The sequence below is a fragment of the Sturnus vulgaris genome, chromosome 25 (genome assembly GCF_052056855.1).
Source record: "Sturnus vulgaris isolate bStuVul1 chromosome 25, bStuVul1.hap1, whole genome shotgun sequence".
NCBI classification, from domain to species: Eukaryota; Metazoa; Chordata; class Aves; order Passeriformes; family Sturnidae; genus Sturnus; species Sturnus vulgaris.
The window spans coordinates 3,470,678-3,496,102 of record NC_142267.1 but is presented as its reverse complement, the minus strand read 5'-3'; the positions used below and the strand labels follow the sequence as shown (position 1 = coordinate 3,496,102).

The following is a 25,425-nucleotide window of genomic DNA, read 5'->3' as shown; positions in this document are numbered from 1 at the left end:
CAACACCTGTGGGTACCTGTGAGTGCTGTACCTGTGTGAACAGTGCCTGTGGGACCTGTACCAGTGTGAGCTGTATCTGTGTGTGAGCCGTGCCTGTGTCACTGGCACCAGTGCGTGTGTGTGTTTGTGAGCTGTGCCTGTGTGTGAGCTGTGCCTGTGTGATGGTACCAGTGTGTACTGTAGCTGTGTGAGCTGTACATGTGAGTGCTGTAAACCTGACCCGTGTGACTTGTACGTGTGTGAGCGGTACCTGTGTAAGCTGTGCGGCAGCGCTGGGGCAGAGCCGTGTTTTGCCCTTGTTTATGGTATCACTGCCCCCAAGAGCAGCGCCCAGCCCGGTCCCGCCGCTGAGTTCCCGCCGCAGGTTCGTGGCGGCCGGACCCTCCCCGAGGGCGGGACCCGGGACCTCCCGGGGCGGTGCTTGGGCGGCGGCGGCGGCTCTGGGCGCGATGGCGGCGGCGGGGCCGTGGCCGGAGCTGGAGGCGGCGTTGCGGGAGCGGCGGCGGGAGCTGTCTCTGGCGGGCGCGGCGGTGGCCGAGCGGGTGGCGGCGGGCGGCGGGCGGCTGCCGGAGGCGCTGCTGGCGCTGCCGCTGCTGCAGTCGCTGGAGCTGAGCGGCTGCGCGGCGCTGCGGGAGCTCGGCCCGGGCGTGGCGGCCGCGCTGCCCGCGCTGCACACGCTGGTGCTGAGCCGCAACGCGCTGGGCCCGGCCGGGCTGGGCTCGGGGCTGGGCGGGCCCCTGCCCGCGCTCCGCCTGCTCGACCTGTCCGGGAACGGGCTGGAGGCGCTGCCCGCCGAGCTCGGCGGGACCGGGGACGGCGCGGGGGACGCGGGCCCGGCCTTCCCGCAGCTGCGCAGCCTCAACCTGAGCGCGAACCGGCTGCGGGAGCTGGGCCCGGGGCTGGCCCGCGCCGCGCCGCAGCTCCAGGAGCTGCTGCTGTCTGGGAACCGCCTGCGGGCGCTGCCCGGAGGGCTCCTGCCTCCGGCCGGGCCCCCCGCGCCCTTCCCGCTGCTCAGCCGGCTGGACGCGGCCGACAACGAGGTGGCCGAGCTGGGCGCCGACATCGCGGCGCTGCCGGCGCTCAAGGTGGGAGCCGAACCCGGCGCCCCGCCCGGGTCCCCGTGGCGCACCCCTGACCGCCCCGTCTCTGTCTCCTGCAGAGCCTGGACGTGGCCAACAACCAGCTGCGGGAGCTGCCCGCCGCGCTGGCCGACTGCCCCCGCCTGAAGGAGGCCAACTTCAGGGGCAACCAGCTGAGGGACAAGCGGCTGGAGAAGATGGTCAATGGGTGCCAGACGAAGGCCATTCTGGAGTACCTGCGCGCCGGGGGCCGTGGGAAGGGCAAGACCGAGAGTGCCAGAGAGGAGGTCAGGAAGAAGAAGAGGGAGAAGCAGCAGAAGAAGGACAGTGGGGATGGGGAGCAGGATGAGGTGGAAGAGGCGAGCAAGCTGCTCGTGAAGGTTCTGCACGTCACTGAGAACCCAGCGCCTTTGGTGGTCAAAGTGAGCCCGGGTGTCAAAGATGTTCGAGCCTTCATCGTGTGCTGTGTGCTGAAAGGAGTGAACTTGAAGCCAGGAAATGCTCTCAAAAGGTTCCTGACCATGCAGGTAACAGCTGCAGCCTCATTTGGAATGGGAATATTGCTGGGAGAGTTGGAAATAGACTATTCTAGGCCCCTTCCAGCAGATAAGTTTGTGAAATTTAAGGTGAGCTCCTCACCCAGCAGGTGTGAGGATACAGGGTGAGTGATCCCTGCCAGCAGCACATGCTCAGTCAGTCTGAAATCAGCAGAACTGGTTTTTGGGAAGGACCCATCAGAGCTCAGGTATTGCCGTGAGGACAATGGACACACTCACATTTGTGTTGTTAATGTAACAGCAGCTCGTTAGTGCTGTGGAACCTGTTAAAAGCTAAAAATAACCGTGTCCCTATGTAGAGATTCCCTGGATTTGGCTCCAGCTTGTCTCATCTGTGTTAAAGCCATGTTACCCACCCAACTTTCTGACTCAGGTATTCTACCCACAGACCTGTCCCTGGGCCTGCTGCTCACCTATCCCTTAGGTGGCAGGTGGGAGCTGCTTTCACGTTACAAGACTTGAGTATTTGGGATTGCTTTCTGACTTAAAACTTGATTTCCCTTTAGAGAAACGCATCACATGTTGTCAGGCTTTGCTACCTTTGCATCTGTGCTGTAATGGAGATACAGGTGAAGGGAAGGGCTCTGTTTCAGTCACCTAGCTGGTAATGCTGCTAACATTAAATATAGAAGAATCTGCACATAGGAGAGATAAATCACATTGGCTTTTTGGTCTATTTCCATGGCATCCTTTATGTTTCAGACCAAGCTGCACGAGGACATCTGTGAGAAGCGCACAGTGGCCACCATTGCCACCCATGACTTGCAGCTGGTCAAAGCTCCTCTGACATATGATGTTCAGCCTCCTGATGAGCTCAAGGTAGGGCCTAATAGAGCCTAGAAGACAAACTCCAGGAACTTTACTTTAGAGGTTGTACTGATTTCCTTGCTGTCCTGCTGTACAAGGTGCCTGGTTTACTACTAGTGACCGAGCCTGTTTTTTGAGTGGGTGTTACAGCAGTCCGTGTGAAATGGAAAGTATTTCCATGCGGAAAAAAGCATGACAACATACATGAATATTGTTTAATTATTGACTTGCTTACAGGGGAGTGCTGTAACCCTGGTCTTTGAGTGAAATTGAATTCAAAAGTTTTGTTTTCCTATCTGGTGCAGATCATGCCCCTGGGTCGGAAGGAGATCAAGGCAAAGGACCTTCTGCGCCAGCTGCAGCTGGAGGCTGAGGAGCAGCGGAAGCAGAAGAAGCGTCAGAACGTCTCTGGGCTGCACAAGTCAGTACCTTGTTGTGGTTTTCCCACACACATTTAGGTGACTGCACTGGCCATGTGGCAGATCTGTTCAGAACAGCAGATAGAAGGGAAGCAGAGAGAATTGAAAGGTGTGTGGTGCACATGCTGTGAGCTAAGGGAATCAGAGATGAGGTAAACTTGACATAGTAGCAGATGGGCTGTAAAGCAGCATGTGGCCCTGCCCTGTGCTGTTCACTGCTCGTGCAGAGATCACACACTTAATTCCTTTTTGTCACTGTTTTCTGCCATTGTGTCCAGCTACTCTCTCAGTTGCTCACTTCTTGCTGCTTCGTTTCTCCTGGCAGGTACCTGCAGCTGCTGGATGGCAAAAACAACTACCCGTGCCTGGTGGATGCTGAAGGTGCTGTGATTTCCTTCCCACCAATAACCAATAGTGAGAAAACAAAGGTACTTCCCATTCATGGAAATATATTGATAATTAAGAAGTGTTTATTTCTCTTGAAAGGTGTTTAATTCAAAGACCTACACAGTTCTGTGTAACCTTTGCTTGTAGTCCAAGTATAAATTCTTACAGCCTGCATCATATAGGCTGCACTGTCAGACTGAGAGGGATCTGGGACTTACAGTTTACCTTTGGAAATCTGTTCCAAAGTACCAGCCTGCCTGTGCAAAGGCTTTGTCACAGGGCAGTATGATTTTTGACTTGTAAAGAACAGCAGAGTTTGCCCCTGATTAAAGTGAGAGAAAGCCTTCAGCTCTTTGTACTGGGATCGATCTATCCAGGGGGCTGTGGGGTAAGCTGCTCTGAATCCTGACTTGCTTCATCTCTAAAACTCTTACAGATTAGAAAAGAGACACGGGACCTGTTTCTGGAAGTGACGAGTGATACGAGTTTACAGATCTGCAAAGATGTGATGGACACTCTTATCCTGGTAGGGAGTTCAGGAAAATATCCTTCTGTTCTTGGGGGGGCTCCTACCAAATGTGTCATTGTTCACATGCATGGAGAAGAATACAGAAGCTGATTTATATTTTAGTATTATTGTTACTCCCCCTCATTCATTCTCTGCCACAGAATTGATGTTGTTTTCTGTATTTTGATTTTAACAGAAAATTGCAGAGCTGAACAGATCTACCTTGGAGAACAAGGAAGGCTCTGGTTCAGATGTGGAATTGGATGCTCTCTGTGAACCAGGGAGTTTGAACCTGCCCTTGGTGGTGGAGCAGGTGCGAGTGGTGGACATGGATGGGAACTTGAAAGTACTTTATCCTTCAAAAACTGACCTGGCCACAGTTTCCTCTCTGCTCACTGTGATCCGTTAGCAGCTGCCTGAGCCGAGAGAGAATTCAATTTCCTTTTTTCAGTTTTTTTTCATGTTCAACAATGCAACTCGTGCACAGTGAGATGGTTTGGGTTTTTAAAAATAAGATGCAGAGCATCGTGCCGGAAAGGCAGTGGCTTCAGAGTTTGATGAGCTACAGCAAGAAGCATTGGGATCTTTCATCCTTAAGAGATCATCAGTGTTAGGCCTGGGCAGAAAGAGCAGCATCTTCAAACATGGACTGAAGGCAGAGAAGGTGTTGGATGTCAGAATGCAGTAGAGAAAATCATTAAGATGTTTAAAACAAGCACAGTCATATTTTTCTGCAAGATCACTTTTTCCTTCTGGTGTTTCATCTGGATCATTATTTTGGCAGAAGAGAAATGCAGTAATTGACAGCGTGGAACTGAGGTCCTCTGCTGGATACAACCTGGAGTCAGAATGCCAAAGCACTTTGCTGACGTCTCGTTCTGCATAATTTTATTTTTATCTGGGGTAACTGAACATTTAGTTGCTGTCAGAAGCATTTAATTACTGCCAGAACTTGAGGGATGTGTTTTAAATTGACGGTTTCTGTGTTCAGGCATGAACACAGCTTCCATTTTTAAGGGGTTTGTTGAGTCAACTGCACGGTTGGTGTGTCCCAGTGCATTTCAGGGCCATCCTCCATCTCTGTGGGAATTTTAGTGATCCTGTGTGTGCCCAGAGAGTTACTGTGATTGAGCACTGGCTTTGTTGTTGCTGAGGAGGTTCAGGTCCATTCAGAGCTGCCTCCAACTGACATTGCTGAACTCCCTGTCCCCAGAGTCAGAATACAGGCACTGATGCCCAGAGTCACCCTCCTGGAGCAACACCCACATCTTTTTACCTTCCAAAATACAGGCTGCTGGAGCAGTTCTCGTTTGGCAGTCTGTAGGTGACCTGTATGTGTGGGTGAGCACTGGTGTGAACTCACACCTCTCCCTAAGCCAGGGTGACTCCCAGATTGACTTTCTTCTGGTAAAAATGGTATCTCAGAGCTCTAAATGAATTACTACTATATCAAAAACATGCCCATGTTGGGACTTGCACATGGAATGGAAAAATAAAACAGCTTTTACAGCCCTGGAACTGTCCCTCGTTTTGGCATTGGTGGATGTTGAGTTGTGTTATTTAGAAACTTCCCAAAGCAAAAATGGAATTTTACACTCCCCAGCTGCTTGTAGCCAAGCCATGCTTGCTTCAGGCTTCTCTGGGAAGTCAGGTGTTATTACAGACCAAGGACTTAGAGTGACTTGTGCTCTGAGTTGGCTGAAACAATTGACTCAGATACTCCCACAGAACCAACCTGATGTCAGTAAAACGAGTTTAATTTGCTGTAAGGCACCAGCTCCAAGCTGAGAACCCAGAGCCTGAGGCTGGTGATGGGTTCTGGCTCAGCCATCAGAGCCTTTCTCCTTGGAGGAGTTCCTTCTCTTTCCTGTGGCAGGAGATGCTGTGCAGCTGTCACTGCTGTGCAGTGACACCTTGCTACCCTTGTTCTTCAGCTTCCGCCGGAACTCCGTCCGCTCGTTAATGATTTTCTGAAAATCAGCCATATGTAAAGAGGTGGGAAGGCTGAGAGCAGCCCTGCAAAGTGCTCTCTTACCTCAGTAGTCCCTTCCTGGCTGCTGGAAGCTGTTGGGAAGAGCCACATACCTGCATTGCCTCCAGGACCTCATCATCTGTGAGCTCGGCCACGGGGTCCCGGCTGCCCTCCACACTGAACGCAGCCTGGATTATTTTGTTTCGAAACCTTTCAAACTTTGGATAAAAGAGGAGAGCAGTTGTGTTCAGTCTTTATGTGCAGTTCCTCGGCATTTACAGAGACTGTGCTGTCAGGCTTGGGCAAAGGACTGGTGAATGATGATGTGGAAAGTGTTTATGTGAAATTACAGGCAGTTTGGGCTTTACTGAAAGTGCTGTGGTTATTATGTGCTTCTAGGTGGGAGAAGGCTTTTCACTCAGTATAAGGCACATCTGCCTGCAGGAGATGACTTTAAGGTGGTTCTTGTTACCTTGGGTCTGGAAGGATGTTAGAAATCTGGTGATGTAACTGATCTGAACTCACGTTTCTCAAGGGTTTCTGGTATTTGAGGTCTGTTTTCTTTTTAAGTGGCACAAGAGCTGCCTGCTCCCCAGCTAGGGAGCAAATGGACTGAGATTCCCAAGTGTGTCCCAAGAGGGAGACAGGCTCTGAGGTGAAAGAGGCCATGCTTACCTTGCTGCTGATGTGCTCCAGTGCCACTCTGGTTTGCAGCTCCTTGTGCTGCAGTGCCTCAGCCTGGCCCTGGATCTCCTTATGGGCCTGTTTGTGCTTCAGGAGTTGGAGGCGGGTGGTCACAGCCTCGGCCCTCAGCTGGCTGATTGTCTCCTGTAACTCACTAATGAGCTTGTTCTGCTCAGCCAGCTGGGATTCCTGCTCTGTAACAACCTGAGAAGATACAGAAATTCAGCTGCCACTGGGGAGAAGAGAGTTAACAAGTTTGGCCTCATTTTCCCACTATTTTGTTCAAATGCTTCCGAAGCAGAATCTATGGACTAACAACCTCACCAGTACTGTTATTATTTAGTGTTTTCTCTAAATCCACGTGGGTTGAGTTGGGGTTTTATATGCCAAACTCCACCAGCCCTAAAACCAGCCTAGTGAAGCAGAAAATACCAGACTTTTCTGTAGAAGCTTTGCGCGAATTCACCTGTTGAAGGTTGAGGTTCTCCTCCTCCATCATCATTGTAATTTGTTCCTGCCTCTGTTCATCTGTCAGCCTGCAAAACTGGAAGGAGAATATTTTACACTTCAGTTTCACAGCTACAGGTGCCTATGAGAGAGAGAGACATGTTGCAAAAATTCCAAATTCCCAGCTGCCATGTCTCCTGCTAGCCATGGCCACCACGCTCTCGGGCCATACTTTGTCACACATAGCTTTGATCTGGGCTTCTCGCTCTCTGAGCTGCCTCTGGAGTAAATCCTTTTCAGATCTGATTCTCCGAAGCTCAGATTCTTGGATCTCAATCTGTCTTTGCAAGGAAGAGATGGTACCTGTAAAGTGTGAGAGTACTCTTGTTAGCAAAGCAAATCTCTTCTGAGCGCTCTGTGGCTGCTTTTTTCAGCATAAGCAAAGCCACTATGGGAACAGACTTGGGTCACATTAATGCTGCAGGCACCGTGATTCTGGGTGATAATGTGGTTTGTGGTGCTTTGCTGGGATGTGGATTTGTACAGCCTGGAGAAGGAAAGGTGGTTTCACTTCAGGGTGACCTAATTGTGGCTTTCCAATAACCACAATGAGCTGACAGGAAAGACAGACTGTTTACAAGGGCTTAGAGTGACAAGACAAGGGCTTCACACTGAAAAAGAGCAGGGTTAGATGGGATATTAGGAAAAATTCTTCCCTGTGAGGGTGGCGAGGCCCTGGCACAGTTTGCCATCCCTGGAAGTGTCCAAGGCCAGGATGGACAGGGCTTTGACCAACCTGGGATAGTGGAAGGTGTCCCTGCCCATGTCGGGGGTAGGACTGGGTGATTTTTAAGGTCCCTTCAACCCAAACCATTCTGTGATGTGTATTAAACAACCCGATTTTGTGTGCTGGGCGCTTCTCTGAGGACACGCTTTGCTCAAGCCCTGCTTTGCCACTCTGCTCTAGGCTTTCTCTGCTGGCTTTTCTCATGTTCTTCACTTCCAAGGGGAGAAAGAAAGTGTTTTCAAAACAAGCGGCTTTTCAGCCTGTGAGCAACACCCTGTTATATTTCTAAGGTCAAAGGAGCCGCATTGAACGAGACTAGGCAGGTAAAGGTGCGCTCCGGGCATCTCCCGCGGTACCTATGGCCATGTTGTGGTCATCCTTGGCTTTCCGCAGCTCCTGCCGGAGCTGTCCCACGGTTTCGGTGAGCGCTGGTCCCTGCGAGCAGCCTTCGGCTTCCATCGCCCGGGGCTGGGGCCGGGGCCTCTCCCGGGGCCGCGGGGCTCGGAGCGGGGCCGCTGCCCGGCAACGGCGTGAGGCGAGCGGGCTTTCCGCTTCCGAGTCAGCGGGGCCGGGCCATGGGGCGGAGGAGGAAGACGCTGCACGACTACGCGGCCGAGTTCTCGGAGCTGTCGGTGCGGCGGGAGCCGGCGGGGCCGAGCGCGCCGGGCCCGGCCGGCTCCGTGGAGGAGACGCTGTTCTGCACGCCGTGCCAGCTGCCCCTCAGGGTGCGCCGCGACCGCATCCTGGAGCACCTCAGCTCGGGCCGCCACTGCCGCAACCGCCGCCTGCTGCGGCAGCTCGGGCTGCGCACCCCGGGGCTGCGGTGAGGGACCCGGCGCTGCTCGGGCTCACCCGGCCCTTCCCTGCCTCATCCACGGCATCCTGGGCTCACCCGGCCCTTCCCTGCCTCACACATCCCTGCTCGGGCTCACCCGGCCCTTCCCTGCCTCATCCACCGCATCCTGGGCTCACCCGGCCCTTCCCTGCCTCACACATCCCTGCTCGGGCCCTTCTCTGCCTCACCCAGCGCTGGTCGGGCTCACCCGGCCCTTCCCTGCCTCACAAATCCCTGCTCGGGCTCACCCGGCCCTTCCCTGCCTCATCCACCCCATCTCGGGCTCACCGGCCCTTCCCTGCCTTGCCCACCCTATCTGAGTGTCCCCAGCTGGATCAGGGCAATGCCCATCCCCCTGTTCTGGGCACTGCTGAGGTCCCTCGAGTGCCGTGTCCAGTTCTGTCCCTCACTCCAAAAGAGACATTGAGGGGCATGGAGCTGGGGAAGGGTCTGGGGAGTCAGTCCTGTGAGGAGTGGCTGAGGGAGCTGTAGGTGCCACTTAGTGCTGTGGGTTAGTTGACAAGGAGGTGTTCAGTTAAAGGTTTTGCCTGATATTGGAGGCCTTGTCCAACTTTAATGATTCTCTAATTATCTATCTCACCTGACCCCACTCAGGAAGCATTTGGACAACATCCTCAGACGTGATGGCCTTCTTGGGGTGTTCTTATGCAGGGTGTTCTACTCAAGAGTTGGATTTGATGATCCTTGTGGGTCCCTTCCAGCTCAGGATATTCTCTTATTCTCTGATCTCTGTCTCCTCAGCTCTGCAGGTCCTGACTCCAGCCTGAGCCTGCCCCTGCCACTCGACGTGCCCTCCCTGCTCTCCCATCCCTCCTTCCTCATCACCACTGGATCCAGCACTGGCTACAGCATGGTCCCCTCCCCACCCTCCTACCACAAGCTGCTGGTTCCCCACCACCCCATCCCTGCTGCACACAGGGATGACCCAATGTCCTCCACCTCTGCCAGCCACGCCTCACCACTGGCCACCTTCCACACCAGCATTGCACCTCTTGGCCAAAGTGGGCCTGCACCTGATGCCTCCAACAGCCCAACACCCTCCTCATGTCATGGTGGCAGCGGTGTTGGCCTCGTGCTCTTCGGCGCAGGGCTTGTGAGCAAAGCCTTGTTGCAAAGCCTGCTGCAGGAAGCGAGCTGCTGCCTGCTGTACGTGGTGGAGGATCAGCCAGAGGAGCTGGAACGAGCTTTTGGCGCCGAGGTCCCAGCTGGCATCAAGGTGCTGCAGCAGCAGGATGCTGCCATTGCACTCAGCGATCCACGGTACTGACAGCCACGAGCTCCCGTGTGTGCCTCTGCTCAGGGCAGGGGGATCCATACCAGCCTTGCCTTCCTCTCTGGGAAACTCTGTAGCAGCCCCAGACTGTGCCTCTGGTCATACACGTGGGAGTGAGAGGCCCTTTTGTCACCTACCCCTGAGTCCTTCAGGAGTCTCTGAGAAGCTTAACTGGGCTAACATACCCAGATTAATGGAAACTTGGAGGTGTTTAGTTACAGGCAGTTTTATTAAGAAATACTAAAAAAAGAGTTTTCTTCCATTTCCACCGAACAATGATAAATGACACCTTCCCTGCTGCCTGCCAGTTTTCCTGTCTCAGAGCAGGCTGTTTGGTGGCTCTTGGAGCTCTTTGATAAGCAGGGATTGGTGTAAATAGGGAGGATTGGGGTGTTTTGCTTTACAGTTGAACTGAGCAACTGTAACATCCCTAAAGTGCTGTTACTGTCAGGTCTAAAATACTGCAGGAGCAAAAGGCAGAGCTTTTAGGAAAGGCTGATTTGATACTAGAAAGTAAGGAATCACAGGAAGCTAAGATGCATCGATCAGCAGCTTTGCCACATAAATACTTTGGATTTCTCTGTGCATGTTAACTGACAGGATTTAAATCCTTTTTAAAGGAAACTTTTAAAAGATTTTCTCCTTGAAGATGCAGGAAAAGCAGTGCAATTCCTTTGTGCCACTTGTGATTTTAACCTGTGTGTGTCACTCTATGTTTCATCCTTGAAGCAGGCACTGAGTTCCTTTTATAACCTAGCTGGGTCTTCCAGAGCAGTGGGGTTTTAGTTTTTTTTAACTGTAACCAAATAGAGATTTTGTTTGATCTAGTGAAAACCTTGTCCTCACTGAAGATCTCTCTTGATTCCTGCAGAGTCTCTGGAGCCATTATTTGTTCCCCACCTGATGAAGCCCCTGAGATGGTAAGAGATGCCTTACGAGCAGGTAAGAGGAGCAGCTGCACATTCAGCTTTTCCCTGTGCCTGTTGATGTGCACTTGTGAGTGTGCTTGTGTTTCAGCAACAGCCCTACAGCTGTGCAGGCTCTCTTCCCTCTCCTGGGGTCTGGGACAGCTGAAACCACAGCAGCCAGGCAGAAGGGGGTAAATGCCATCAAAACCAGAAATGTAACGAGCTGTGTACATCACTGCAAGATCAATGTGTTTTGTGCAGCTGTGTCTCCCCTGAGCCCTGTGTGTATCCTGTTTTGCACAGGTAAAGGTGTGTTCTGCCAGGGGCTGCCCAGCTTGGACAGACAGACAGCAGAAACCTGTTTCGATGAGGCCGACAGGTGTGGGAGGCCACTCGTGTGTGGGTTCTACAAGTAAGACCAGTGGTTTTCCTGTGACTTATCCTTGATAAAATCACATGTCTGGAAGCAGCAGTGACTCCTCAGGCTTTCCTGGCTCTGTCCTCAAATCAGATGGTTTCACCTCATTCCTTGTTTCCTTGGAAGGCGCTTTGACCCAGCCCTGCAGCTCCTGTACAAGAAGGTGTGGGACAGCCGGGCTCTGGGCAGGATCCACCGGATATCCACCATCAGCAGCCTCTATCCAGCAGCCTCTCTGAGCCAGCTGAAAGCCTCAGGTACCCAGCAGGTTCCTTCTGAAGAATCCGGGCTTGACTCAGAGTCATGGAGTGGTTTGGGTGGGAAAGGACCTTTATGCTCTTCTGTTCCACTCCCTGCCATGGGCAGAGACACCTTAACCAAACCAGGTTGACCAAAATCTGTCCTACCTGGCCTGGAAATATCTCTGTGTTCTGTGGGAATTTCCCTGAGTTTGTATGGCCTTATGAGCCATGGGGAGGAGTGTTTTTTGAGGAGTGTTTTATTTACCAAACTTAATCCTGTGCATTTTTTTTGTCCCTTTAGTATTAGTTTCTTCACTGTGGGGGCTTTTTATACCATCTCTGTGCAGTTCAGAAATGTACATTGGCTGTGGGTTTTAATATGAAGACCTTAACACCCAGTTTTGGTTATTCCAGGTGGAATTTTTTACAACGCTGCAGTGCATGACATAGATATTATCAGTTTGTTGTTGGGAGAGAGTGTGCCAGATATAATATTTTCCCTGGGCCACGCCTTCTGTGCAGGTAAGAATGAGTCTTTTGATGGTTTATTGGGTACCTCTGGACTTCAGTGTTAAAACTGGGAAGAAAGAAGGAACGAGAGCATGATAGCCATGACAATTGTTTCATCACGGAGCAGTTGAATAAACAGGCTGGTGAAACAGAAGGCAGGTTCCTCGAGGGTATTTGGTGAAGATCTCTGAATCTGGTGAATCTCCTGCTGATTTGAAGCAGTTGCAGTGGAGTTATCATTGAACATTACTCTGCAGGACACCAGGTTTGGAACCAGAGTGCAGAAAATACTGAGCAAAGGTTTGAGCTCACAAGAATGTCAATGAAATATTCATTATCTGCTTTTTCTGGCCCTTCCCTGTGGATCCCAACACAAAGCTGTGTGTTTGCTCTGGGTCATGTTGGGCTGACGTGCACACTCTGGATTACCACACTCATTTAAACAAACCATAAAAGGTGGAAGCTGCCATTTTTGAAGTGGAAATGCAGAGTTTTAATTAAGGTAATGCAGCAGCTTCCAAGCTTGGCTGGCTGGGTTGAGGAGGAGCAGGATGCAACGGTCTCCTCCATGGCACAGCATTGATATGCAGCAAACAAGCCCTCCAGGAGGGTTCTGTACCCTCTGCCTCTCTCCAGCAACATGCTGGAAATTGTCTGATCCTGGGAGCACAGGTGCGTGCCCTTGTTAGGGAGCTGGGAAGGTGGAGTTGGGCCTGGGGCTGTGTGCTCCTGCAGAACTGCCTGTGTTCCATCAGGAATGCTGGTGAAGGAACTGGAGTGCTGTCACCAGTGTGTCCTGTGGGAAGGTGTCATGAAGCCAGTGTCACCTCCCAAGGGAAGAGGAGCAGTTGTAGCTGTAGAACGTGGTGGTTTGCTGTTCCTGGGGTGAGCCAGGCCTGTTTTGTCCCCAGACATGGGCTGCCTGGGGGACATGGACACGGTCGCCATCAGCATGAAGTTCCCCAGCGGAGCCATTGTCACTCTGGACATCAGCCAGCACTGCACCAGGAGCTGTGACCAGCGGCTGGAGGTGGGTCCTGCTGCTCAGTCAACTCTCTTTTGACTCCACAGCCCAGCACAATTGTTCCCCTCTGAGTATGCCTGCAGCACATTTCCCAAAACCCCTCTGTGATAGAATCAGAGAATCACTGAGGTTGGAAAAGACCTCCAGGGTCATCAAATCCAACCTATGACCAATCCCCACCTTGTCACCCAGAGCAGAGCTCTGAGTGCCACATCTATTTGTTGGGCTGTTGCCTCAGCAGCAGTGGCTTTTTATCCTTTTTTCAATATACCATCCACTTTCTCTTTTCTCACTCAAATTTTCCCTCTGTTCCATGCATTGTGTGGTGTTATGAGCTGCATGAATCATACCAGAGCAGTTGTTGTCAGCTCTCCTGAGGCTGAAATTGTGCAGATTTCCTTTGTCCTTTCCAGGGTAGTCTCAGCTGTGTAGCAGGAGTCCAGCATATGAAAGAGGAAGAAAAGTGTAAATTCCTACAGTCATGAATAATTACAGCTATGGGGGCTGGACTTGGGGAGGAATTTCTGTTAAACTTAGAAAAGAGGCTTTGCTCAGGTGATGTATCACACAAGTGGAAGCCACTGTACTACAGCACATCCGTGGTGTCTCTGTTGTGTCTGAGCCATACCAGGGCTGGGGGCAGGTGTGACTCCTCATCTCAGAACCTACTTTTGTCTTGGTTTTACAAACAAAGAGCTTCTCTAACCTGGCCAGGTGTGTGAGACTGTAAGCGTGATAACTGAAAAATGTTCTTTCTTCCCTGTTTTGCTCCTTCCCTCAGGTTCACGGGTCTCAAGGGACATTAAGGGTGGATAACCAGAACCCCTTGGGCATCACAGAGCATGGGACTTCTGTGTCCATCTGTCCCCAGACCCAAGCTGAGCGCTACAGAGATGCATACAGGGAGCTCTTCCGGCACTTCCTGAGAACCCTGAAAGGTGGGACAAGGCTTAAATTGATGGCTGGTGTTGCTTTGGATTGGCTTTGTTGGGGGATGCACTATGTCAGGTCATGGAGATGGGTGGGGGTTGATGATCTGAAACTCTGTGCTGGGAAGAAATCAGAGTTGGGAGGGGAAATTGCCTTGGACCTTACTGTCCTTTGTGATGAAAATAGCTGTTTGTGACAGCCAGGAGACCCTTGCCTGGGGTCCTGGCTGCCCAGAATGGATAAAAATCACAGAATCATGGAGTGGGTTGGGTAGGAAGAGGCTTTGAAGATCATCAGTTTTTGTTCAACAGTATTTCAGTTGTTATGGCTGCATTGACAGGGTAAGAGGAGGGGGCTGCAATGTTTTAAATCCTGCGGTCCCAGCACCAGGAGCTGCTGTGGTAGGATCTGTGCTCACAGGGGACCACAGATTCCATCCAGTGCTTTGTTCCTGTCCCACAGGCCAGGAGCCCCCTGTGGTCACCAAGGAGCAGTTCCTCTCGACAATCCAGGTCGCTGCAGCAGCTGAGCAGTCCTGGAGGAGCAGATCTACCGTGGATTTGCACAGCAGTGCCACGGATGCAGCTGGAGCCAAGGCTGAGCTCGTGTGACAACCACTCAGCTGGGACACAGGGAGGACTTCCCACCCAGTGGCCTCTACAGAAGCCTGAAGGGCAGTTTCCCATTCCACTGGGAATGCCCAGCAGACAGAGGCACTTCTGAACCAGGAGCACACGGTGCTGGGGCAGTGCAGAGTTCCTACCACATCAGCCAGAGCCTGCAAGAAATTCCGTGTGGTTTCATCCAGGTGGCTTTTCCTCCTGGAGGGTGCTGCTGGCCATGGGGCTCTGTTTTCCTGGGAGAATAGTGATGTTCCTTGGGTCAGGCAGGGTGATGTAGGACCAGCAATAGCTGGGATGAGGGAGAAATCTCCCCTTGGAGAGGAAAGAGCCACTGCCTGCCTGGAGAAGTCACAAGCAGGTGCCTTCTCAGCAGTGCTACAAGTGAGGTGATATAATGCTCAAAAACCAGGAGCATCTGGTCTGGGAGTATGTTTACATTAGATATATGGAAGAAATTCTTCCCTTCGAGGATGGTGAGGGGCTGGAATGGATATCCCAGAGAAGCTGTGGCTGCCCCATCCCTGGAAGTGTCCAAGGCCACGTTGGACAGGGCTTGGGATATTGGAAGGCGTCCCTGCCCATGGCAGGGGATGGGATGAGCTTTAATGTTCCTTACAAACAAACCAGTCTGGGATTCCGTGATCCTGTTTGGGACACAAACCCCAGCAGAAGGCAGAGCCACAGGCCAGTCAGTGTCCCTGCCAGGGGCTTTGGACCTTTGTCATCTGTGGAGCTCTCTGCAGCTGTGTGGCTCTGACTGTTCCTGGGTGGCTGTCACATGCCAGTTTTCAAGACCTTTTGAAACTTTTTTTAAAATTTTTATTGAATTACAACAACATTCTTGACTTCCATTTAAAGGCATTAGTTTATAAACTTCTTGTAAGAACCTGCAGTTCAATCAATTTCCAATTCCTACCTATGGGATATATACTCCTAAAACTAGAAATAGTGGTGACATTTGTGTTCTCTCTGGGAAATTGTTTTTAACAGTGTAATTTTTCAAGCTCAGAGAAACTGTGTCTTAATGCTTGTTCTCCATTTCATTTACTATTTTTTAGCCATTTATTGAGAAAAAAAAAGTTTTGTGTATCCAGAAGCTGTTTTTTGCCTCTCTGTACTCGCTGTAGCAGTTTAGAGTTTAGTACTCAATGGTGGGTTTCTTTTTAGTTTCAATAGCTTCAAGCCCTTTGAAGTCCTACAGGTGGTTTAGGAGGGCACTTTCTGTACAATTTTAATTTCCAGATGCAGCAATTCCCACATGTGCTTTTATTATATTACCAAAAAAAACCAAAAACAAAAACAAAAAAATCCCCAACAAAACAAAAAAAGCCAAAACAAAAGAGAAACCACAGCTATAAAAATAAGACATTTTCCAAAGATAACATTACAAAAAATACAATTCCTACCACAGAGTGATCCATTAATACTGCCGGGAACAGCCCCAGGAGTGCTGGAAATGGGAGTGGTCGTTGCAAAAGCCTTAAAGCATTAAAGTGCTTTACTGAGCTGATTCCTGGGGACACAGATTCACTGTCAGCCACGCCAGGGGAGTTCCCAGTCCCTGTGCTGTGAGGGCTGGGATGGCCTCAGGGATGGTGACTGCACCTGCAGCAGAGGGAGAGGAGGGACAGGAGGCCACCTGTGTGTGGGACACCCAGGCAGGGCCTTGGAGGAGGGTCCCTGGCCCAGGGCTGTGGGTGCAGCATGGCCAGGTGTCACACTCCTGTCCCCCACTGCCTGCCTGCAGGAGAAGGCACCTCTCAGGTGGGACTTGAGCTCTTCTTCTGCTCTTGCTTAGAGGGTCCAGGGCTTTTGGGAAGGGTATCCAGCCCCTTCCCCAGCTTGGGGGATGATGGGAAGCAGGTGCAGGGCTGCCTTTGGAGGCTTCCAGAGGGAGAATGAAGCAGTGGGAATGTGCTGAGTGGCATCATCTCTGTTCAGGTTCTCTCAGGCTGCCCAAAATCTCGAGTGGCCCAGGGCTGAGGGGGCAGATGCAGCAGCTCCCTGCCCTCCCTCCCACAGTGACAGCTCCTGCGACTTCCAGTGCCTTTCCAAGACCTGTTGTGGGACACTGCCTTCCCAAATGTGTAGGGAATAAACGTTCAGGGAGGAAACACACCTATTTGTAGCCTTGCTTTCTCTGAAGGCTTTTTTCCCTTCTAAATCAAGAGAGAAATTACAGATGGGAAAAATGACAAGGAACAGAAGAGAATTGGGAAACCAGTCCATGCCATGCTCCAAAACGATGGAATTTACACCATGGCATTCCAGCTTGTCAGGTCTGACCTGTCAACAAAACTCCCTAAGGGAGCAGGGAGGGATTATCCAGACCTGTGACTTCACAGGACAATCACTGGCTTTCCCCCTCCTCCACAACTGCATGCAAGAGATTCAGAGGAGGAAAAAAGCTGAATTTTGAATAGATAAGGCTGGAGACAGGATTCTCTGCATATATACATGCTACAACATGAAATTAATTTACTTGACACTGCAGTGTCTCGGGAGTCAGTATCAATTTTTATAGCTTACATGAAAATAAATCTTTCCTTACAGCACAATGAGCTTACTGTATGTACATTCTGTTTATATACACTAACCTTTAAGTACAAGAACACATTGATAATGGATAAACAAGGTCTTTCTGGCTCTACAGAGAGCTGAGGGAAGGGGTGCGTTTGGCAGTCCATGGAAAAGCAGAACGTGGCTTCACACCAGTCCCTGGCACTGCCTGCACAGGTCAGGGCTGAGTCCTCAGGTCAGTGACCCTCTCAGTTTGGGACACCACAGGGAACACGGACAGTGAGCAGGGATGAGAAAAACGTGCTGTCCTTACACTGCTGGATGCAGGGATGCTCCAGGAAAACACAAACCAGACAGTGTCTCCTGTGCCACGGGCAGGCAGAAATCCTGCTCCAGCTGCTGAGCTGGCTCGGCTGCCCTCCTCCTTTTCTTCCTCCTCCTCTTCCTCCTCCTCACCTCCAGTTTCCACCCCAGGGCAGGCACCTCCTGCCTGGCTCAGGGCCTGCAGTTCCCCTGGAGAACAAAATCAAACTTCTCCAGGTGCCCAAAGCTGCAAATACATTTCAAGGTGGGGGGGGGGGTGGGTTTATCACCCCGCCGGCGTCTCGCTGCCACCTCCGGAGCCCCTCAGTTGATCTCTCCCTCCGTGAACTCCTCCTTGATGGATTGTTTGCGGGATTTGCAGTCCGGGAGGTCGAAGCCGAAGTCGGCCCAGTCGTCGGGCGCGCCGCGGTTGGGGATGGTGATGGTGTGGCGCACTCGGAAATGCACGGCCTCCATCACCCGCTGCCTCTGCAGCTCGCCCGAGCTGCCGATGGAGATGGTGGAGGCGTTGCTGCTCGAGCGGATCAGCTGCTGGGCCCCGTAGTCGTGGCTCTGCTTGAGCTCCTGCAGACCCCGCCAGATGATCATGCGGTACTGCTCCGGGATCTTCAGTGCTCCGAGATCCTGCAAGGACAGCACTGCTGAGATGGGGCTGGACCAGCAGCAGAGAGCCCTGCACCCCCAGGTCACGCTTTTGGGGGAACACATAGCCATGATACCCAACAGAGCAAGGCTGGACCTCCCCCCATGGCCATGGGTGCATCATCCCCTGGGTTATTTCTCATTTGCAACCCAGTTACTCAACCGCAGTTTTGCAGGTTGGAGACTTTTGGTTGTTGTTTTGGGAGAGGTTCACATCAAACTGATGTGGAAATGGGAGGGAAGGAAGGGATCATTCCCCCTGAACACAGGTTGCAGAGCAGTGTGTGGAGCATCCTTGTGCCTGTGCACTTGGGAAGGCTCCTGCTCTGGTCCTGGCCCAGGAGGCTGGAGCAGCACCAGCCTCGAGCACTGAGGTGGGTGACAGCAGGGGAGGTGGGTGGCCTCAGGCTGGGGACATGTGCCAGGACACACAGCAGCACAGGGGGGAGCTGCCAGGGATCCATGTTAATGCCAACACAGAGACTCAGGGGAGCGTTAACTGGAGCAGACAGCGAGTATGCAATTAGTAGCTACAAATGCCGAGTCAGACACACAGCTCTGCCCTGACACAAGTTTTGGCCATTCCTAAATGTTTCCTTGGACAGCTGACAGACGATCACGGAGTTAGTTCAGCAAATGGTCCAAAACCAGGCTCAGGTTACACAACTGGCCCCAGCCACCAGCGACAAATCATCATCTCTCCCATAGTTGCCAGGTACAGACACTGCTACACCTGCCTGGGGCAAAATGGGGTCAAAACAGGGTTGGCAGGAGCTCTGTCTCAGCCAAAACACCAACTCCAGGATTTACAGGGCTTGCCACACCTCAAAGGGTTCAGGATTACTTTTTGTTTTCCTTTTTCTTGTTCCTGTGATGGGCTGGGGAAGCTCTGGCTCTGGTGCTGCCCAGAGCAGTGGTAGCTGGTGCTACCAGCACCACAGTGTGGCAGCAGCAGAGGCTGATGCTCTGGGCACACACAGGTATTTCCAGCACTCCTTCCATGCTTTTTCTGACAGCTTTTGCCTGACCTGGGCTATTTCATTCCAGATGTTCCTTAATAAAAATTCCCTGGGCTCAACTCCCTTGTTTCAGGCTCTTTCATCTTAAAGATTAGCAGGGACAGAGGTGAGACCAGATTAAACCTCCCTGAAGTGTGGGATGTCCTGCTGGCTCCTGGCATTTGGGGTGTTCCACTGAGCACCTCAGCTGTGTGTTTTCTGTGTTAGGTGAAAAATCTCCCTGAGCTCTGGCCCAGGGATTTTGATCACTGTTATTTCTGAGAATCTGGAGGAAGCAGTTGTGATTTTTTGGGACTGGCTGTGATTTTTACCAAGGTCTGAGCAATAGCTACCTCTGAAGGACCATCAAGGGGGCAGGAATGACAGGCATCAATCCTGGGAACATATGTTCTGTGTGAGGGGTTGGGACACAGGTTTCCCTTCCTCCAAAATAGTTTTGGTTTTGCTTTTCAGACCAACAGCTGCTGGAAACAAGTGGTAAGAACAGATCTCCCCAAAGCATTTACCTCTATGGATAGGTTCTGCAGGTGGTAAATATTCTGTAACCCTTGTGAGGTGAAATAGTCGATGCAGTTTGGACACCCCAATCCTGTTAAAAAACTGCAGAGAAAGTTTGGAAAATAAAGTGGCATTAAGTTCTCATGAACAACAGCTGTGTCCCATCTCTGTGGCACAGACCATGTCAGGTGGGGGATGTGGAGAGCTCCATGGGTGGGACCTCCACTGCCACTAAGGTCAAAGCAAAGTGTGGGGTCATGTTCATTCCTAAAACTGCAGATACTTTTCTCCTGATTGTCTGAGACTTTGGCTCAGGCACTTATATAATATGAATGAGCTCAAGCTACTGGGGAGGGGGATCAGGGCATGCCCAGGCTGTGCCCTGTGTGGATGATAGCTCATCATCAAGGTCTTTCAAAACATCTGTGGTCTTTTTAAAAGCCAAAACATTAAAAACCTGCAGAGTTGTTAATGCATTTCTCATTGAAATAAGCCACATGGAGCCATTTCCAGGTGTTGTTGGAAGGGGAAGGGGGAAGCTCACAAAGCCACATGCCATTAGACATGTAGGACAAGACCCTCTTTTGGATGTACTTAATTTCTAATTGATCAGGGATGGATTCCCAGGGAGGTGTATGAGGGCAGTGGGGGTTTCTGACTGATTGGTAGCTGGGCTTTGGTTGCTGGGGTGAGAGGAACAGCAGTGATTTCTCAGTTGGGGCCAGTGGCCAGTTGACCAGTTGCCAGACAGATGGGAAGGTTAGAGCGAGGGACACAGCAAGGAACAGAGGACAAGACAGACAGGACACCAGGTGCCTTGCCTACCTGACGAGGCTGGGGTCGGGGTTGTAGGGTGGTGGGGGGGTGCAGTGTGACCCAGACACCATGGACTGGGATGAGTGGCCCCCATTCATCTCTCCATTGGGCTGCATGGCGTGGCTGTTCAGCATTCCAGGTCCTGGGCAGTGGCAACAAAGGCACCCATTAGACACCACCCAGAGCTGATAACCCCCACTCCTGGGCAGGGAGAGCCCTGAGGAGGTGACAGAGGACGTACCCATGGGGCCCAGGCTGGGTGCAGAACTGGAGCCGTGCTGGGCAGGCTGCCCCACCAGCTGGTTCACAGAGGGCAGCTTGTTGATTCCTCCACTGTGGACTTTATTCATGGGGGAAAGGACGGGGCCGTAGGAGGAAGGTGTCTGCAGCTGGCTCCTGTTTGGGGAGGGAACACACTGGTCAGACTGGGATGAGTGGGATGGAGCTCCCCTCCAGCCCATCAGGCCTCAATACCAAGGGTGCTCAGGGGCTGTGGGAGTCTTGAGGGGCTGCAGGGGTCTCAAGGGCTGTGAAGGTCTCAGGAGCTGGAGGGGTCTTGAGGAGTTACAGGGCTCTGGGAGACTGTGGGGATCTTAGGGATTGTGGGGGGGCCTCAGTGATGGTGGGGGTCTCAGAACTGTGGGGGTCTCAGGGGGCTGCAGGGGCCTGGGGGATTGGGGGGTTCTCAGGGACTTGTGGAGGTCTCAGGGGTTATGGGGCTGTTAGGGTCTCTGAGACTTTGGGGTTCTCATGTGCTCTGATGGTCTCAGGGACTGTGAGGGTCTCAGGGCTGTGAGGGTCTCAGGGAATGTGAGGGTCTCAGGACTCTGATGGTCTCAGGGCTGTGAGGGTCTCAGGGACTGTGAGGGTCTCAGAGCTGTGGCAGGACTCACTGCCTCTGCAGGAGCTGCTGCTGCTGCTGCTGCCTGTAGGAATCCACCAGCTGCTGTGGGACCAGCTCCACCAGCTCCAGGCTCTCCTTTATCTTCATCAGGATCTCAAAGTTCTCCCGGCCTCGCACCTGGAGGAGGGAACAAGACCAGGTCTTTGCTTTCTTCCAGTCCCACCTGGCCAGTTCCTCATGCTCCCTTTTTTCCACCCAGACTGTCACTGTGGCCAGGGACTGTTTAGGGTGCTGGAAACCCTTGGACATGTGCATCCCCGGATGCTTTTGCTCCTATTCCCAAGGCCCCTGCTGTCCTACAGGAGCCTGTGCAGCCCCAACCTGCCCAACATCCCCTCCCCAAAGTGCTTCTGGCAGAGGGGACAGTGCCACCACTGTCCCAAGCCTATTTCTGACCCCATTGCAGCTCACTCACACTTACAGGCACATAGTACATCTCCTCCTCCCCGTGCCTCCGTTTCTTAATGCCAGTGCCCAGCGCTGGGATGCCCTGAGGGCTCTGCTTGAAGGCTGGAAAGGAGAGGGGAAGAGAATTGGTGGAGTCGTGGGAGACAGGACATGGCAGGGAGCATCTCAAGCTGTGCAGGACGCTAAAACCATTCCCTTGGGGTCTGGCATGGGAGTGCACCTTCGTTTTTGTCAATAATGAATAAATATATGTGGCCATGAGAGCCATGCACAGGCATCTTTGGACTCTGTCAGGAGTGGGGTCCGACTTAAGAGATTTACTGGAGAAAGGTCAAAGCATCATCTGTTGTTGGAGTCAGTAAGTCAGGAGTCTCTCTGATTTCTTCAGAGAGAAATCAGAGTGCAGGGATTGAATTAAAGCCTTTGGATGGAATAAGTGAGTGAGTAGATGGAATGAGTAAGTAAGTAGAAAGAATGAATAAATGAATAGATGGAGTGAGTAAGTAGGTAAGTAAATGGAATAAGTTTTAAGTATATGTTCTAGTAAAGGTTGAAAAACATACTAGTGTTTCCTTCAAAGCTCCAAGAACCTAGCTTCAAACATAATAGAGTTATAGTTAAAAATATTGCTTACATTTTTCAATTAAAACCAGATAGGCCATGTATGTAGTCTATACATAGCCTGGTGTGCTAAGAAACTAGAATTCTAATAAGTTAAAAAGTAGTGGTCCGAGTTTGTGTCTTAGCTTGCTTAAAAGTTTCTATAAAAGAACATGCATTAAAACAAGCTGGTGCTCTATGCCATGGCTTTATGCCATGTGCATTTTGCCATTGCTTTTATACCATTGCTTGACTTTGTTTTTGCCTTTGAGACTGATGTGCTTCTACAATAAATAACTTTATAGCAACTACTAACTTGCTTGACTTTTTAAAAAAGAACATAACCTGACAGTGTGGGTGCCTAAGAGCACCCGGAGGTTTTCAAAACAATCCGTGAGTGTGGATTTGAGCCCAAACTTGAGGAGCGCCGGGATTTCGGGTGCCCTGAGCCCCCCACCCCAGGGCACTCACTGCGTTTGTTGGCGTTGCCGTTCTTGGCCGTGCTCTCGTTCAAGGCTTGCTGCTCTCGGAAATGATCCTCGTCGGCTTTGCGGTCCCTGCCGGGACAGGCACAGATCCGCCCCTCGAAGGATCTCCTCCCCAGGACCTGGCCGCTGGGAGAACAGAGCAGTCAGTGACCCTTGGGAAGGGCTTTGGGACTCAACCCAGGCAGAAACCACAGCAGCGACCCTCAGCGAGCAAAGGAGCAGCTGGGGAAGAGGAGATCCCGAGGCAGAGGAAGGCTCCAGCTGCTGGGTCCCTGCTCCCTCCGTGCCAGCCCTTTCCCAAGCTGGCAGAGGGAACATTCCTGTCCCATCCCGTTCCCTGGGGATGCTCCCTGCAGGGGAGGGTCCCTTCCCCAGCCCTCCGTCAGCATTCCCGCAGGGACGCCCATCCCTGCTCCCACAGCCACTCACTCTCTCGTCTCCAGGGTGATGATGATGAGGATGGGCCTCCTGTTCATCCCTCCCACGCAGCTGCTGTTGCACATGAAGTTGTACAGGATGGTGGTGAACTCGGTCCCCACCTGCCCGGGAGGGGAGAGCAGGTGCTGAGAGGGAGTGTGAGGGGAGGCAGGCTGGGATCCCCGGGAGTGAAGAAGAGGAGTGGAGGCAGGCTGGGATCCCCGGGAGTGAAGAAGAGGAGGGGAGGCAGGCTGGGATCCCCGGGAGTGAAGAATCAGGGCTGGACCCTCTGGCACAGGGCTGGTGCTTTGGCAGGATGAGCAGGGGGACATTGGGGATGGTGTGGGGATGGTCCCAGCTGGAAAGAGGGCACTGTGGAAGCACCCAGGGCAGGATTGAAGGGGATATCCTGTTACACCCCACTTCCCAAGACCAGGCTGCTCTGGGATGCTTCACAGAGATGCAGGTGCTGGGTGTAGCTGCCACCAGTGCTGGAGGCGAGCACAGGGTGGTCTTAGATGTACCAGGGCAAGGGGGACATAGTGCCAAGCAGCTCAAACCAGGGCGGCAGGGGCTGCTCCTTGTCCCCACCGGGTACCTGCGGGGGCTCGTAGGGCACCATCACGCTCTGCCGCCCTGTCACCGGGTCATCCACGTACTGGGACAGGTTGTTTCCTTCCACACGGATGAGGTGGCTGGCAGGGGCTGACTGGCCTGCAAGGCAAACCTCCAGTTAGAGCCATGGCTGCCCAGGGTGCTCATCCTGTGCACACAAAGGAGGGCCGTGACACAAGGGACGCCTGTGGGGGCAGCTCGGAGCCCTCACCATCATTGAAGTCACGGCCGAGCTCGTGGTTGGGGCAGCGCTTCACCACCTCGGTGACGTGCTCTGCCTTCTTGTAGACGGGCATGGCCCGGATGATGGTGCCTGGGGGAGGTGAGGTGGACACCTTGATCTGGATGGGGCATGTCTTGGCGATCTGACAGTAGAGCTTCTTCAGCAGTGGGGAGTACTGGAAAAGAGGAGACATCCCTCAGGTCAGCATCACTGGTGGGGTGGAGGGTGCTCCCCTGGCCAAGCTCGGCTTCCTCCGCTGCTCTGGTGTAAAGGCAGGGCTTCCTTCTCTTCCCTTTCCCCTGGAAATATTGAAATCTGACCAATTTCATCCACACTTTGTGGTATCTGCTTTCCATGTAAACCAGAAACAGCCACCTCCTGGCCAGGGAAGGATTTCCCAGATGGGCAGGGACTCTGGCAGAGCAGAGCACCACTGCACTGAGACAGAGGGAATCTCACTGAAAATCAGCAAAACTCTCATTCATGCATCACTCAGGCTGTTACAGAAACATTCCCAAGTCTGCTCTCACACACAGCTCCTGATCAAGGGCCGAGAGCACTGAGGGCACTGACACACCACAGCCTGAGGAAATCCTGCTTGATGCCATTAGCAGTGTCACAGCTGATTAGGCAGGACCTGGGATTTTAGTTCTGACACAGGGGTTCGTCCTGATCCTGACTCAGTCCTTTGCAGCAGCAGTGGTTCATGGAGGGGACAGGGTAGGGACAGGATGGGGACCACTGCCCGGGCTGGCTGCGGGAGGAGGATGCCCTGTGGCAGCTGGAGGCAGTGCCAGCAGTCACTTCTGAGTAGAATGTGGTGTTGGCCACCAAATTCCTCCCTGTGAGGGCACAATGGGGTTTGCTCAGTGGCAAACTTCTCTCACCAGGCCCTTGGATGGGGGAAGCTCAAGGGTCTGCAGCGTGTGCCCCTCCAGAGCAGGGCTGGGGAAGGAGAGCCTGTCCCTCACCTTCCAGGAAGTGCCCAGGTGTGGGGATGTGCAGTTCCCTTCCACCTCAGCCGTGCCATGCTGTTTTCCATCTCACAAGGAATGTGTTTGCTATACACCAGCCCACCCCTGTGCTGGGAGCAGCCCGTCCCTGCATGGCAGGGCATGTTCCTGCTCCAGGTATTTTATCTCATCCCCACAACACAGCACCCGGTGCCAAAAAAATACCACCGTGCAGAGCCTTTGTGGGGATGTTAAAGCTTGTCCTGAGCCATCCAAATACAGCTGTGCTGAGGGGAGGCTCTGCTCTCCCTGTGCTGGGCGGTTCCTGAGCTGGGGCTGCCCAAAACAGGGGCTCAGCTGGAGGGTTTTCAGGGTCTGACAGTGATGGCTCAGTCCCCACTTTTCCTGGCCATGAGCACGTCCCAGTGCAGCTGTGGATCAGGCAGGAAGGATTTGTGTGTCCCAGTCCCTCTGCCCTGGCTGCAGGAATGGATCTGCCTGTGGGTGAGCAAGGTGCTCCCACTGCCAGGACTCGGACAGGGCAAACAAGAGAAACCATTTCCAGAT

At 52.6% G+C, this 25,425-nt stretch overlaps 4 protein-coding genes across 8 annotated transcripts in view; 2 read left to right on the top strand and 2 right to left on the bottom strand.

Annotated features, from left to right (window-relative positions):
• The first annotated feature begins 441 nt into the window (after window positions 1-441).
• On the top strand, window positions 442-5,275 carry LRRC47 (leucine rich repeat containing 47). The gene is made up of 7 exons (XM_014883917.2): window positions 442-1,085; window positions 1,160-1,606; window positions 2,339-2,455; window positions 2,749-2,864; window positions 3,188-3,290; window positions 3,686-3,775; window positions 3,954-5,275. Exons 1-7 carry the CDS (start codon window positions 450-452, stop codon window positions 4,164-4,166), a joined length of 1,722 nt encoding a protein of 573 aa, XP_014739403.1. The 5' UTR covers window positions 442-449; the 3' UTR covers window positions 4,167-5,275.
• Window positions 5,276-5,493: 218 nt separating this feature from the next.
• On the bottom strand, window positions 5,494-8,195 carry CCDC27 (coiled-coil domain containing 27). Of its 2 annotated transcripts, none has more exons than XM_014883893.2 (6): window positions 8,004-8,195; window positions 7,093-7,223; window positions 6,880-6,957; window positions 6,405-6,617; window positions 5,843-5,947; window positions 5,494-5,727 (listed from the first exon to the last, which is right to left on the bottom strand). In XM_014883893.2, exons 1-6 carry the CDS (start codon window positions 8,104-8,106, stop codon window positions 5,581-5,583), a joined length of 777 nt encoding a protein of 258 aa, XP_014739379.2. In that variant the 5' UTR covers window positions 8,107-8,195; the 3' UTR covers window positions 5,494-5,580. The 2 variants fall into 2 exon arrangements, with proteins under 2 accessions (XP_014739379.2, XP_088034690.1); XM_088178564.1 differs by having other exon boundaries at window positions 6,880-7,002; window positions 8,004-8,192.
• Window positions 8,196-8,222: 27 nt separating this feature from the next.
• Window positions 8,223-15,524, top strand: LOC106857681 (uncharacterized). Its single transcript, XM_014883924.2, has 9 exons — window positions 8,223-8,470; window positions 9,245-9,763; window positions 10,648-10,718; window positions 10,988-11,096; window positions 11,229-11,359; window positions 11,759-11,866; window positions 12,766-12,884; window positions 13,660-13,816; window positions 14,271-15,524. Exons 1-9 carry the CDS (start codon window positions 8,223-8,225, stop codon window positions 14,417-14,419), a joined length of 1,611 nt encoding a protein of 536 aa, XP_014739410.2. The 3' UTR covers window positions 14,420-15,524.
• TP73 (tumor protein p73) overlaps window positions 14,495-25,425 on the bottom strand; it is a 30,585-nt gene continuing 19,654 nt past the window's right edge. For 3 of the 4 annotated variants that reach the window (XM_088178590.1, XM_088178589.1, XM_014883913.2), the window contains 10 exons: window positions 23,894-24,080; window positions 23,666-23,781; window positions 23,080-23,189; window positions 22,634-22,776; window positions 21,576-21,664; window positions 21,144-21,271; window positions 20,492-20,646; window positions 20,260-20,392; window positions 19,443-19,536; window positions 14,495-17,899 (listed from right to left, as the gene is read on the bottom strand). In XM_088178590.1, coding sequence (XP_088034716.1) covers window positions 17,579-17,899; window positions 19,443-19,536; window positions 20,260-20,392; window positions 20,492-20,646; window positions 21,144-21,271; window positions 21,576-21,664; window positions 22,634-22,776; window positions 23,080-23,189; window positions 23,666-23,781; window positions 23,894-24,080 — 1,476 coding nt within the window. In that variant the 3' untranslated portion in view covers window positions 14,495-17,578. The remainder of the gene's footprint in view (window positions 17,900-19,442; window positions 19,537-20,259; window positions 20,393-20,491; window positions 20,647-21,143; window positions 21,272-21,575; window positions 21,665-22,633; window positions 22,777-23,079; window positions 23,190-23,665; window positions 23,782-23,893; window positions 24,081-25,425) is intronic. The other variant, XM_088178591.1, reaches the window with a different exon arrangement.